The sequence below is a fragment of the Anolis sagrei genome, chromosome X (genome assembly GCF_037176765.1).
Source record: "Anolis sagrei isolate rAnoSag1 chromosome X, rAnoSag1.mat, whole genome shotgun sequence".
Taxonomy (NCBI): Eukaryota; Metazoa; Chordata; class Lepidosauria; order Squamata; family Dactyloidae; genus Anolis; species Anolis sagrei.
In genome coordinates, this window is record NC_090034.1 from 91,917,293 (window position 1) to 91,932,741 (window position 15,449).

A 15,449-nucleotide genomic window follows, 5' to 3' on the forward strand; every position below is an offset into this window, starting at 1 on the left:
TGCAGCTTATTTTAAAAAAGCACAGCATACAGAAATGTAATTGAGCTGTCAGAAAGCCAGCATAGTGTAGTAGTTTTGAGCATTGTATGCAACTCCGGAGAACGGGATTTGAATCCTTGCTCAGCCATGAAACCCACTGGGAGATCTTGAGCAAGTTAGCTTCCAAACAAGGCAATAGCAAACCTCTTCTGAACAAATCTTGCCATATGATGGGTCGCCTTACAGCCACCACAGGTTGGAAACAACTCCAAGGCACACAAGAAGAACTAAATGCAAAGGAAAGTATTTAGGAAAGGGATTTCCTAAAGCAGCCAGCAAGAAGGCTGTCTTCTGGGTTCCCACAAAAAGATAAGGGTGGTGGTTCAGGGAGAAGGGCCTCTTCAGAAACATCTTGAAGAATGGACAGATTCATATGGGAGAATAATATCCTTCAAATAACCATGGCCAGAGTCAGACAAAGCAGAATGCTCTGCTCTGTCTTCTCCCAATGCTCTGCTCTTCTCCCATGTGAATCTGCCCAAGCTCCTTCTTTGGAAGCTTTTAAACAGAGGCTGGATGGCCATCTATCGGGGGTGCTTTGAATACAACTTTCCTGCTTCTTGGCAGAATGGGGTTGGACTGGATGGCCCATGAGGTCTGTTATCTTGAATCCTGGAGTTCATTCGTGGCATGCCAGCTGTCATAGATGCAGGGGAAATGTCAGGAGAGAATCCTTCTGGAACATGGCCATACAGCTCGAAAAACTTACAGCAACCTAATGGGGTTGGAATCTGCTCACATAAGAATGCAACTATGTGAAGAAAGATGTGGCATGCTTTCCAAAGATTAGAAGAGATCAGCACTCTTTCCATTGTTGGCTGCCCTGAATCTGATTGGTTGGAATCCCTGCAGGTGGCTGGTTGGAATTCCCACACTTGGCACTGGATGGGACAGTGGTGGTCACCGAAGTAACTGTCCTTGATTTCAGGAAGAGAACACTCTTTTGCCATCGTCCCCTTTTTCCCAAAATGCTACATCGAAATACAGAAAGGTGTGGCTGAGGGAGAACCTCTTCTGGGAGGAAAAAGTGGGGAAGGGATTATCCTCATTCTTAAGGCTTCCATGAGAAAGAATACAATTTGAGGAGAACGGCTTGTTTTCTGCTTGACTCTTATTTGCAGTCATCCCACATCATGTGGCACCTCAGTCTACAAAGCATGGCTGGAGTCTGTCTCCCATTCCCACAAGATATCATTTCCAGGAGCTTTTCAGCCCTGCCTGTTCTCTAGTCCAATGTCTAAGCCACCATCTCAGATTTCTAAGACTCCTCGAGAAACCCAGCAACCCAGATAGATAGATAGATAGATAGATAGATAGATAGATATAGATAGATAATGTGGATAGATTCATAGATACTCCGTGTGTAATAATGAAAATAGTGATCACATCTGGATCCAGGTTTTAAGACAGTTCCTGTGTGCCTTTAAAATCCACACAGCTTTGGAGACTTTTTCTCACAGCAGGAAAAAAATGCTAAAATTATATACTGTTTATTTCACAAATGAAATTAATGAAGAATCAGATTCTATTTATCCTAAAGCACAGTGGTTCCCAACCTGTGGTCCGTGGAACTAAAATATGGGCCTCAGCCTCATTGTTACTACACTGTAGTAACAATGGCTTCAAACTACAAGAAAGGAGATTCCATCTGAACATTTCGAAGAGTGTGGTGGAGGCTCCTCCTTTGGAGGCTTTTAAACAGAGGATGGATGGCCATCTGTTGGTGGTGCTTTGAATGCAATTTTCCTGCTTCTTGGAAGGTGTTTGGACTGGATGGCACATGAGGTCTCTTCCAACTCTATGATTCTATGTTGCAATGAAAGCGACAGGTTTTACAAAACCCTCTTATAGTGCCGAGGCTTCTTAAATATGGTTTTCTGTGGGTGAGCAGATTGTGACTACTGGATGGCATATGTTCTGTATCAGAAATTAGAGCTGATGTGGTCTCTCCAATGCAATTTTTAGCACCCCAAATAACCAAACCAAATCTAAAGTTGACCAAAAACCAATTTGTAACCCTTTTGGTACTAATGTTGGAAAGTGGTCCCTCGTCAAAGTGTTCCCTGGTCAAGAGGTCCATGGTAAAAAAAAAAGGTTGGGAACCACTGCTATAGCACAATTCTATAGTCTCTCTCTCTCTCTCTTTCTCTCTCTCTCTCTCTCTGGAAGTTAGCTTGGATTTTATAGAGAGCGTATGAATGAGAGATCTTCTAGAGAATCTGCTATTGTCGGTTCTGCACATGTCTTGCAATACGTGAGAGGAAGTCATAGGGAGGAGGGAGCAAGCTTGTTTTCTGCTGCCCTGGAGACTAGGACGCAGAACAATGGCTTCAAACTACAGGAAAGGAGATTCCATCTGAACATTAGGAAGAACTTCCTGACTGTGAGAGCTGTTCAGCAGTGGAACTCTCTGCCCCGGAGTGTGGTGGAAGCTCCTTCTTTAGAAGCTTTTAAACAGAGCCTGGATGGCCATCTGTTGGGGGTGCTTTGAATTTTATTTTCCTGCTTCTTGGCAGGGGGTTGGACTGGGTGGCCCATGAGGTCTCTTCCAACTCTATGATTCTATGAACATGACTTTCTTGATTGACTTGATCCACTCATGCTGCAGCCTTCCTCTTTCTTCCAATTTACCGAGTATCACTGTCTTTTCAGTACGCCAGGTAATCTCATGATACGTGGTGTACTGGTGGCCTTAACCGAGCCATTTTATCTAGCAGGGTTGCAATTTAACAAGAGCTTTGAAAGCAGTGTTTTTTAAAGATTGCAGTGCCTAGAATAACCTGTTAGCCCCTTCTGTGACAACTGGAGGGTTTTGTGAATTGTCTTCCAAGAAAGTAACACTTCCGAGCTCCATTAATGATGCTGCCTCTGCCCCTTCACACAGAGAACATGCCTTGAGAGACACAAGTAGCGTGGAGTCACAGCAAGCAAACCCATTCTTGTCAGATCCCTTGAAGTTCAGCAGTGGGATTTGCTCTGCAGGTAGTCTCGTGGTGCAGTTCACTTCGCTGAGTACGTCTTACTGGATGCTGGAATCTACCCGCAAAGGACTGGTCCATGGTGGACTCTGGAGGATCTGCTTGGGTCCAACATGCACTTTCTATCGGTTCCATTTATTAGGTAAGACCTCTCCCACTGTATGCCTTGAAGTCATTGAAGACTTATGGTGACTTTCATGGAGTATTCTGAAGCTGAGAAAGTGTGACTTGCCCAAGGGCTAAGCAGGGATTTCAATCCTGTTCTCTAAAATCATAGTCCAAGATATATATTTCATTATGCCACACTGGTTCCACTAGATGTATGTGTCAATGAACAGATATATGTCAATTAATCAATTGATTAATATAATTGATTAATATGATATGATATAATTATATTAATTGATTAATATAATTGATTAATATGATAATATGATATGATAATATGATATGATATAATATGATATGATATAATTGATTAATATTAATATAATTGATTAATATGTCAATTAATCAATTGACCCAATTGATCAATCAGTCTTTATTATGGTTTATGACCAGTCCTTAAACAAATACCAGATTAATTGAAATAGAAGAAGCTTTATGCATATGGAATTTTATAGTGTTTTCCTTTCCAATTTACCGCCCCCAAATACAACTACAATTTTGAAAAAAAAAGTTTTGTATGAAAGGCCTGTGTTATTATTTTCTCCAATGACCTCAAGGTGGCATCTATTCATATTTCTGCACTGTAGAATGAATGGAGTTTAATACCACTGTAACTGCCATGGTTCAATGCTATGGAATTACAGGAAGTGTAGTTTTACAAGATCTTTAGCCTTCTCTGCCAAGGACTGCTGGTGTCTCACCAAACTACAACTTCCAGGATTCCATAGCATTTAGTCATGTCTGTTAAAGTGATGCTGGGCTGCATTAATACTACAGTGTAGCTGCATCATTTCACTTTAACCTTATAACAGTCTTTTATGTCGACTTAGTTTGAGAAATACGGAATGACCCCAGATTACGCAGTGCACTTTGTGGTTCACTGCTCTAGAATCTAGATCTTCTGAGTCCCTCACCAGTGTACCCCATTGCTTCTAATCAATATATACCCCATAGCCACCCATCATGACCTCAGTGCCCCCGAGGACTCTATGGCCCCAAGGGGTGTGTAGTTCAGTGTGTGGGTCAATGTCACCACATTTTACGGTTTTGCACCAAGGAGAGGGATCTTTCCAACATGAGGTGACCCAGAATTGACTTCTGTGTCGATGGATACAATGGTCAAACATGGAAGGTTTAACCAAGTTCCATATAATGAACCATTTTATATCTGTGGAGAATCAGAGGAAGAAGATATTGCACATGTACTGTTTAGTTGTAACTTGTACAAGAAATAGAGAAACCAATACATTGGGCCATATAGCTATATAAATAAAAATGTATTGTTCGTTTGTGGGATTAACATAACTCAAAAACCACTGGACGAATTGCCGCCAAATTTGGCTGCAAGACACCTACTAACCCAAGGAGTGACCATCACTCAAAAAATTGATTTTGTCATTTAGGAGTTGTAGTTGCTGGGATTTATAGTTCACCTACAATCAAAGAGCATTCTGAACTCCACCAATGATGGAATTGAACCAAACATGGCACACAGGACTCCCATGACCAACAGAAAATACTGGGTTTGGTGGGCATTGATCTTGAGTTTGGGACTTTTAGTTCACCTACACTCAGAGAGCAATGTGAACTCAATGATGGATCTGGACCAAACTTGGCACGAATATTCCATATGCTCAAATATGAACACAGATATAGTTTGGGGAAAATAGACCTTAATATTTGGGAGTTGTAGTTACTGGGATTTATAGTTCGCCTACAATCAAAGAGCATTCCGAACCCCACCAATGACAGATTTGGGGCAAACTTCCCACACAGAACCCCCATGACCAACAGAAAATACTTAAGGCCATCCAGTCCAACTCCCTTCACCAGGGCAAGAAAATGTAATCAGAGCCCTCCTAACAAGCCATCTAGCCATTCATATAGACAGATAGATATGATTCACACACACACAGATACAGTATCATAGATTTGAAAGGGACCCCTAAAGAAGAACAATTATATGTTGCATGTTCCGGAGTAGGCAAACCAGACAATCTCCACATCAACACTGACAAAGGAACAGCAAGAAATGCTATTTACCCACAAGCATAAAGAAGTAACATATATTAGAAACTAACACTTTCTCATTACGTATCCAGATCACCACACTGGGCCACAGCAACACGTGGCAGGGGATGGCTAGTCTATATAAATAAAAATGTAATGTTTGTTTGTGGGATTAATATAACTCAAAAACCACTGGATGTACTGACACCAAATTTGGACACAATACACTTATCAGGCCAACAAGTGACCATCACTCATAAAAACACTGAAAAACACAGCGGAAGGGAATTAAAATGCCCAAAAAAAGCAAAAAAGCAGTGCATATGCAAAAATGACTCCCCGACAAACAAAACACACAATAGCATATCTACACCCTCTTCTGGACTACAGCTCCCAGCATCCCTTTGACCAGGCCCTTTAGGAGAGGATGATCCAAATGCAAAGCTTCCAAGATGCAAGCTTTCTTCTCCTTGGATTTCTTTGAGAGCATTCCAATCCCTGCATATTTTCAATTTCCTATTCCTGGACTGCAACTCCCAACAATCCTCCAGACAGATAGATTACATGGAGATAGATAGGTAAGTAGAGAGATAGATTGATCAGGAGGACTGCTGGGAGTTGCAATCCAAGAATAGGTAGAGAAGGAAGAAAAGGGAGAAATGGGAAGGGGAAAAAAGGGGGGAGGAAGGGAAGAGGAAGAGAAGGAAGAAAGGAGAGAAGGAAAGAAAGAAAGGAAAGGAAAGGAAAGGAAGGAAAGAGGGAGGGAAGGAAGGAGAGAAAGAGGAAGGCTAGCCATAGCATCACGTGGCGGGCACAGCTAGTTATTAATAAAACACATTTAGATCTGTATATTAAAATGACATCTTTATTGGCTGGCCAGAATGCTAAAATAACATACAGAATGCCCCTTTTCCTATTTAAAGCAACACCGCTAAGAACTGAATATTTAGAGTCGATTGGGGTAAGCTGTAGGGGTGATGCAGATATTTGATCTGGATCAGAACCTTTTTAACAGCTTGTTTATTTTAACTTATGTTGTACTGTATGTGTATGTGTTTGTCAAATGTTTTTGGTACGGCCAATGGCATAATCAATAAAACATACCAGTGACTTCTGTGTCACTTCCTATAAGAATTTTTAAAAATCCCATCTTGGACATCAGAGAGAAGAGAGGGCCTAAAAATATTGCTCCCCATACTCCTTGGGGTTTTTGGGGGATTATCTTTCTTAATTCGTGGAATGAAGTGAGGGTGAGCCTTGCAAATCTCCCTAATCTTCACGCTAGTATTGGAACTTGCTAAAGCAACCATTCCCTCTAGATAGCCCTTGCAGACAGGGCCGTAGCCAGAAAAAAATTTCGGGAGGGGTTGAAATTTTCGGGGGGGGGGGGGGTTGAAAATTTCGCGGGGGGGGGGTTGAAACCTGCCTTCTAGCTCACACTGAAGCAAAGAGCACAGCAGGGGGCAGAGCAGCCTTCAATAGCCTGTAGCTCCGCCCCTGTCAACCTCCTCCACCAAGTCTGGCCTCCTTAACGAGAGCATTCAACACACACACCCAACTTGGTTGCTTCACTACATCGGCTATTGCTGCAAGTAATGACAGTGTGAATAAATTGTCAATATTTAAGGCCTTGCATGGTCTGGGGCCAATGTACCTGAGGGACCGCCTCACCCCCTACGAACCCCAGAGATCCCTTCGTTCTGAGGACCAAGATCTATTGGAAATTCCCAGTGTCAAGACCTTGCGTCTAACAGCAACCAGACGCAGAGCCTTTACAGTAGTGGCATCATCACTCTGGAATACTCTGCCACCTGAAGTCCGTGCCTTGCGGGACTTATCAGCTTTCCGCAGGGCATGTAAGACATATCTGTTTCGATGGGACTTTGATCTCTGATATTGCTGTTTTTAAATTGTTTTAAATTGTTTTAAAATTGTGTTCGATTTTAGCCTGTTATTGTAAGCCGCTCCGAGCCCCAGGGGAGTGGCAGCATATAAGTTCGAACAAGAAATAAATAAATAAATATTTGCTTGAGATAGTGTTTGCAGTTCTAGAGGGACTCTTAATTTTTTGCATCTCATAGACTTAGCATGGAGATTTGGTTAACCAGTTAAAATTCATGAGTAAACTGGGTTTTTTAAAAAAATCTGAAACATTTCGGGGGGGAGGGTTGAACCCCTAACCCCCCCCCCCCCCCCTCCGCTACAGGCTTGCTTGCAGACCACGTATAATTGTCCTTTGCAGAAGTGCCTTTCTTTGTTCTGATATTACTTGACCTCCATTTGGCACTTCTGTGGAAATTAGTTGGTCATTGTAACCACACCAAGCCACAAAAATTTGTACCTCCTTCCTCTTCACTCTGAAGAAATCTTGCCAAGGAGGCCTCATGATAAGTTCAGCTTAAAGTCACCATAAGTTGGTATGAACTTGTATGCATACAACAACAATAAGTTAGGATGATCCCAGCCATAACCCTTATTTTTTCTGGCTCACAGCCCCCCAAATCCATGTGACCCGAGGATTTCTATTGATGGCTTGTTTCTGTGGACTCATCTCATTGCTATGCATTTGTGTCTCTTTTGAACACAATGACTTATACGGCATATCAGTGGTCCGAACCGCTGCCTTCTTGAGCTTCCTTACAGGTAATCCTTTTGTTGGGCTGTTGTAGATATAAACTACATGCCTGAATGCCTGCAAGAGATCCCAAGTCAAATTTTCAGCATCTCCAGGTACAGCTAGAAAAATCTCCTGCTGGAAACGCTGGAGAAAAACTACCAATGTACATAATACTGAGCTAGATACAGTGACATCACTATGGTTGATGGAGCCCCCAGTGGTGCAATGGGTTAAACCAGGGGTCCTCAAACTTTTTAAACAGAGGGCCAGGTCACAGTCCCTCAAACCTTTGGAGGGCCGGATTATAATCTGAAAACAACATGAATGAATTGCTATGCACACTGCACATATCTTAATTGTAGTGCAAAAAAACACTTAAAAACAATACAATAATTACAATGAAGGACAATTTTAACAAATATAAACTTATTAGGGAAGTGTGGGCCTGCTTTTGGCTGATGAGATAGGATTGTTGTTGTTGTGTGCTTTCAAGCCATTTTAGATTTAGGTTGACCCTGAGTGAGGGCCGGGTAAATGACCTTGGAGGGCCGTATCTGGCCCACGGGCCTTAGTTTGAGAACCCCTAGGTGAAATCCTTGTGCCGACAGGAATGAAGACTGACAGGTCAGAAGTTCAAATCCGGGGAGAGCGTGGATGAGCTCCTTCTGTCAGCTCTGGCTCCCCATGCAGGGACATGAGAGAAGCCTCCCACAAGGATGGTAAAACATCAAAACATCTGGACAACATCCTTGCAGATGGCCAGTTCTCTCATACCAATTCTCTCATACCAGTTTCTCAAATTGCTTCTGACACACACATATATACACACAAACCCACAAACAAAGTAGGGTTGATGACACCCTGTGTCAGGCATGTAGCTGGGGGGGGGGGGGGGGGCTTGAGGGGCTTCAGCCCCCCCCCCCCCCGAAATTCTCGTGGTGGTTCGCGAAAAGGCCTTACTGGTGCATTATTTAAACTGTTATGTTTATTCATATAATGATCTGATCACCATACTCAATATATCCCATATGCATCGGGATATTGGGGTAATGATACAAAAGGTTTGCTAGGGTAGACCCTCTTTCACTCAGACTCAGCCCCCCCCCGAACCCCCCCCCTGAAAAAAATTCACCCCCCCCCCCCCCCGAAACGAAATCCTGGCTACGGGCCTGCCCTGTGTGGTAACTCGTAGTGTCACCCCATGGAATTTCTCATTTGCCAGACCAAATTACAATATTGTTGCTAAAACACAAAATATTTGACAAAATGACTACAAAGAAACCCAATGGCAGCAGAAACAAGAATGCACGTTTGTTATGCATGCAAATGAAACTGCATGATTCAAAGAATAATAATAACTTTTACTGGAGCACATGCACATTAGAACATTCAAAAAGCAAATCAGCTTTGCAGGTATATCAATATAGTATTTCTAAAATGGTCTTAGGAAAGAAGGTTTTTTTTGGGGGGGGGGTGTTAAAATAAAAAAATACAAGTAGTTTTGTTGTAACTCCCTTTGATGCTATCAGCTGGTGCACTTTGCACTGCCCTTGCCCACCTAATGATGCCGCTGGCTAGATGGACCAAGGTTCTCACACAGTACATGGTAGCTTCCTATTACTTTTTTCCCCATTTTCACTGGGTTTTCCCCACTTCTCTAAAGCTAATCCTTTTGTGTGAGATGTAGAGTTTGGGGCCTGGGTGAGTCAGACATGCTGATGATACCCAGCTCTGTTTCTCTTTTACCAAGAGTCTTTGGACATCTTGATTTACTGTCTGGGTGCAGTGAAGGACTAGATGTAGATCTTACAAAGAACCTGAAGCTTAATCCAAATGAGATGTTAGTCAATTGGAAAGCTAAGAAGGAGCTGATATGGTGGATTGTTCTGAATGGGGTTGCATTTTCTCTAAATTAAAACATCATATTCATGGCTTGGTGTGATTATGATCCTAGTGGTACTCTTGGAAGACCATGTGACTACTATGTACATGAGTGTCTTAGGATCTCATCACATTAAGTCACCTAATATGGGCAACAGTGAAAAGATTCACTGGGCATACCAGCAAATCTGTGGGGCAGAGGGGAAATCCATCACCCTACACCCCACAGCGCTCGTAGCGCTGCCTTCCTCACCAAATAGGCATTGCTGACCAGCTTCCCTTCGTGCTTGCCCCATTCCTCACAACGAGTCATGCTACCCCTCTATTCTGCATTGGTCAGACCACATCTGGAATACTGTGTCCAGTTCTGGGCACCACAATTGAAGAGAGATGTTGACAAGCTGGAATTTGTCCAGAGGAGGGTCTGGAGAACAAGCCCTATGAGGAATGGCTTAAAGAGCTGGGTATGTTTAGCCTGCAGAAGAGAAGGCTGAGAGGAGACATGATGAGGGCCATGTATAAATATTTGAGGGGAAGTCATAGGGAGCAGGGAGCAAGCTTGTTTTCTGCTGCCCGGGAGACTAGGAAGCAATGGAACAATGTCTTCAAACTACAGGAAACAAGATTTCACCTAAACATTAGGAAGAACTTCCTGACTGTGAGAGCTCTTCAGCAGTGGAACTCTCTGCCCTGCCCTCTGCCCTCCTTCTTTGGAGGCTTTTTAACAGAGGATGGATGGCCATCTGTCGGGTGTGCTTTGAATGCAGTTTTCCTGCTTCTTGGCAGAAGGTTGGACTGGATGGCCCACAAGGTCTCTTCCAACTCTAGGATTCTATGATTCTATTATTCTCTTTGCTCCCTCATATTACACTTTCAGCACAGTTCAGGGACAGAGCCTCACTGGAGGGAGCTGTATATTGTTTGATGGACTCTGTTGGGCTGAACTGTGCAGAAAGCATTGTACAGTGCATAAATTTGCCCGTGTGATAAAGTCCTTAGTCCGCTTCAGATGATTCTCCTTTCCTGGAGAGAGCAGAACTGACCACAGCAGTTCAAACTTTAATTAACTTCCACTTATAATAGAGGCTCCCATTGAAAGGTATTCAGAAGCTACACACTTGATCTTAACCAAAAGGCCAAGAAGCTATTCAGAAGCTACAGTTGGGTGCAAAGCCCTCATTCTGAAATGCTTTCCAAGAGAGATCATGCTTACTCCATCTTTTTGAAGTGTCTAACAGTCAACAAAGACTCTACTATGTCTGGTTCTTCACTTAAGGGAATTTGATCTGGCCATTTTCAAATTTACTTTTAATTGTCTGATTTTAGAACTATATTCAAATAGGAATTTTGGAATATCGTAATTGAATTTTAATTATGTATTTCATGTCTCAAGTTTTGACATTCATATAGCATCAGCTTGGGAGTGGGGTGATGGTCTGATAGGTTGAGAGGTGAATAAACAAGAGAAGTAAAGAAATACATTATTTTCACATAACTTCTGTTTCTCTCCTTTGGTTATAGGCTTCCTCATCATGATTGGCATGTCTATTTTCACAACTTTTTACAGGAGATCCAAAGCTTACACAGAATTTTTACTCATATTTGGTTCCTCTTATGGCTTGGGCTGGGCCTCCATTCCTTTGTATGCAATGACTGGTGAGTTGTATTTGTGACCCAGGACTTTCAGGTCAGTTGGTTTCTACTTTAAAGCAGTTGCAACATTTACGTGCAGCTGGAGATCTCTGGAAACCACACCGCAAAACTTTTTTTCAGACCTTCTGTTGCACAATTTTTCCAGTATGGGCAGCCCCCAAGTAATGAACAAGATAGGTCCTGTAGGTTTGTACTTCTTTATAACTTTATATGCAAATATACAGAATGGAGGACGACTGGCTCAACAGCAGTACGTGTGAAAAAGATCTTGAAGTCCTCGTGGACAAGAAGGTAAACATGAGCCAACAATGTCATACGACGGCAAAGAAAGCTAATAGAATTTTGGCTTGCATAAATAGGAGTCTAATGTCTAGATCCAGCGAGGTCATGCTACCCCTCTATTCTGCTTTGGTCAGGCCACATCTGGAATCACGCTGTGTCCAGTTCTGGGCACCACAATTGAAGAGAGATGATGACAAGCTGGAATGTCTCAGAGAAGGGTAACTAAAATAATCAAGGGTCTGGAGAATAAGCCCTGTGAGGAGTGGCTTAAAGAGCTGGGCATGTTTAGCCTGCAGAAGAGAAGGTTGAGAGGAGACAAGATGAGGGCCATGTATAAATATGTGAGGGGAAATCATAGGGAGAAAGCTTGTTTTCTGCTGCCCGGGAGACCAGGACACGGAACAATTACTTCAAACTGCAGGAAAGGAGATTCCACCAGAACATGAGGAAGAACTTCCTAACTGGGTCGTTGTAGGTTTTTCAGGCTGTATGGCCATTTTCTAGAAGCATTCTCTCCTGACATTTCAGTTTCATCTACGGCAGGCATCCTCAGAGGTTGCAAGACCTCACAACCTCTGAGGATGCCTGCCATAAATGCAGGAGAAATGTCAAGAGAGAATGCTTTTGGAACATGGCCATACAGTCCAGAAAACCTACAACAACCCAGTTAGGAAGTTTTTCCTCGTGTTCAGGCGGAATTCTGGCCATGAAAGCCTTCGACAATCCAACTTCCTAACTGTGAGAATTGTTCAACAGTGGAACTCTCTGCTCTGGAGTGTGATTGTGGCTCTTTGTTTGGAGGCTTTTAAACAGGCTGGATGGCCATCTGTCCAGGTGCATTTAATGTGATTCCTGCTTCTTGGCAGGGGGTTGGACTGGATGGCCCATGAGGTCTCTTCCAACTCTATGATTCTATGATTGTATCTCCTGAAGTCCTTTCAGGAGAAGTCCATAGAGTCATCTAATAGAAGTTGAAGGTTTGTCATTTGTTGATGCACCAGAGCTCTCTGGATGATCATCCCAAACACAGATATACTGGAAATCCTTGATGGAATCATGACAAAGTGGAATTGTAATGTAACATGAAATGAACTTTGGATGTTTCAAATTATAGAGCTTCAAGAGACTCCAAGGGTCACCTGGCCCAAATTCCAGCTATATCTAATATCCACAACTAAAACGTCTTCTTAAATATTTGCAGTGGAAGAGATTACACCACATTCCAAGGCAGTCTATCCCCCTGTTAAACAGTGCTTATCACCATTACATTTTCCTATGAAACAAGCAAGAAATGTACCTTATCTTAGTAACCATGAAATAAGTTCTTTTTCTCTTCCTCCTCTAGGTATACTGCTAGTACTGACTCACAAAACAATTGTCTCTGAGCAATGGATCCAGTCTTCCCTAGATATATGAAGAACTATAAGTAGCAGATTGTCTGGTTTTGTAGATGACTATTTCAAGAATTGGTTTGTTTTTGTCTTATAGTTGGGTGTCATGTAACTTTATTGGGAGTATCGGAAGGGTGGCACAGTGAATTACAATGAATTTATTGTTACAGTTCACATGTAGTTGCCAGATCCCATGGTTTGACCATCAATAGTGGATTTCAGGTCCACTCCTCCTCTTCCAATCAGATCAAACCCCTGTATCTTGTTGTGCCCAAACAAGGTAAAGTAGGTATATTTTTTTGTAGGGAGGCAACATATTATTTGTCTCTGCTCTAGAAAAAAAAGAGAGTGGCCTTTAAGACAAACTGTGATGTATATAAACCCAATGATAGGCTATTAGAAAAAACCACAATTTGCCCAATCCAGGACATGAGAAGGAGCGAAAAGGACCAGTAGGAAGCACATGGACCTGAAGACATTTTGGAGCAACTAAATGATTGTTTGAAAATACACGTGAAGGCTAATTCTGGTTTATGGCAGCCATTATTTTTTGTGTCCACTGGAATCACTCATTGGTGTTTGTTTCCTGCAAGTGGAAAAACAGAAGTCCAGCAGAGTTTTGCAGTGAGACTGTACATAATTCTTTTGTGATTAAAGAGGATATTTTTTGTTGTTAAGGTCTGCGTTCATTTTTCATCCAGCAAGTGGTGTAATGGTGATAAGCAGGGTTGATTCAATCAGGACACACTTGGATTAAAATTTCCTGGGTTGCTGTGAGTTTTCCAGGCTGTATGGCCATGTTCCAGAAGCATTCTTGCCATGAATGACTTTTCAATAATTTTAAAGCATAGGTTCTTTTTTCTTTTTGCAATTTCCAGTGTGAGAGGGTATATCAGATTACAAAAAACATTTAGATAAAGAATGACATACAGATTCTATGCAATTACATTGGATTTACAATTACATTGGTTAACGAACAAACAAAGTGGAATTACATTTTCACTCAACATTCACACACGTACACGCATTCATCCACATGCATCCAAAATATTACCATATCCTTTTCTCCCTCCTTGGAGAAGCACCTGTTAGGCCAGACGCTGCTTTCCTGCAGCCTGCCAATGCATAGTTCCAAAACTTCCATAACGCCAAAACTTCAAAACGCCCAAATGCCAAAACTTCTTTCCTTAAGAACAATGCCAAGGACCAGATCTCTGTTTTCCATACAGCAGAACCTGACTCCCTGCACAAAATCCAAGACTCCAAAAGCACACTTCTTCCTTTTCCCTTGAAAAAGAAGCCCCAAAGTGACCAGACTGCTCCCGTGCAGATTTGCCACTATCCATAGGTACACTATCTCTCTCCTTCCCATGGAGCAGAACATAGCGGGTGAACCAGACTCCTCAGGTCGGTCACACTTTGGGCATTATTAGACTGAGTCTTTTATAGGAATATTCTGTTGATGTAGTCCCAAAGTTATAAATTAATGACAGACGCCTTCCATCCTGGCTCCATCTCAGTTTCCTGGCCAGATGTTGATCTTCTTGATTGGTGTTGATCTTATGTTGACTTCCTGCTTAACATAAGGAATGTTGCAAACATTTCCTTAACTTGAAAGAACCATTGTTACAGTTCTCATCAATTCTCATTAGCAGGTTTTGATCACAGTTCCAGCAAGCAGGTAGTTAGTCATTGCAGGCCTTAATATTATACTGGTGTTTCCAAAATTATTAACTCCAACCACACATCATTCCATTCTTCCATTCATTCCCACACATCATATTAAATTCATATTTATCAAATCTGCACATTGAATTTCTTGTGACATTCTCTTCTTACGTTTCACCAACATCTATGGCAGGCATCTTCAGAGGTTGTGAGGTCTATTGGAAACTAGGCAAGTGAGATTTATATATCTGAGAAATGTCTAGGGTGGGAGAAAGAGCTCTTGTCTGCTTGAGGCAAATGTGTGTTGCAATTGGCCAGCTTGATTAACATTTAATTACCTTGCAGCTTCAAAGCCTGGCTGGTTGCTGCTTGAGGAATCCTTTGTTGGGAGGTGTTAGCTGGCCCCGATTTACTCTTGTCTGGAATTCCCCTGGTTTTTTTTAGAGTTGCTCTTTATTTACAATTCTGATTTTAGAATTCAGCCAAGAACTTCATTGGGTGACTGGGCACACATCTACACAACCATTTATATCAGTGTAGATGTGGATCTAATTTCTGGTGACTATACACCACATAGGGCTGTTTCAGGGCAACCTGGGGCAAGGCCACTTTAGCACCATCTTGATTACAGTGATACCTTGAGTTAAGAGTGTAATTCGTCCTGTGTCTGAACCCTTAATCCAAATCACTCTTATCTCAAATTGAATTTTCCCATTGGAATGCATTGAAATGCTATTAATTTGTTCCAGCTCTTCGCCCCCC

The 15,449-nt window shown here is 42.2% G+C and overlaps 1 protein-coding gene across 1 annotated transcript; it reads left to right on the forward strand.

The window, feature by feature from the left end:
- The first annotated feature begins 1,007 nt into the window (after positions 1-1,007).
- On the forward strand, positions 1,008-13,044 carry LOC132780640 (protein NKG7-like). The gene is made up of 5 exons (XM_067460769.1): positions 1,008-1,030; positions 2,924-3,159; positions 7,689-7,838; positions 11,215-11,349; positions 12,974-13,044. The coding sequence occupies exons 1-5, from the start codon at positions 1,008-1,010 to the stop codon at positions 13,042-13,044; spliced, it is 615 nt and encodes a 204-aa protein (XP_067316870.1).
- Positions 13,045-15,449: the final 2,405 nt, after the last annotated feature.

Excerpts from the sequence above, each read along its gene's own strand:
- LOC132780640 (XM_067460769.1), top strand. The coding sequence starts at position 1,008 with ATGCTACATCGAAATACAGAAAG. Across the intron at positions 7,839-11,214 it reads CTTCTTGAGCTTCCTTACAG|GCTTCCTCATCATGATTGGC; the intron begins GTAATCCTTTTG and ends CTTTGGTTATAG. Across the intron at positions 11,350-12,973 it reads TCCTTTGTATGCAATGACTG|GTATACTGCTAGTACTGACT; the intron begins GTGAGTTGTATT and ends TTCCTCCTCTAG.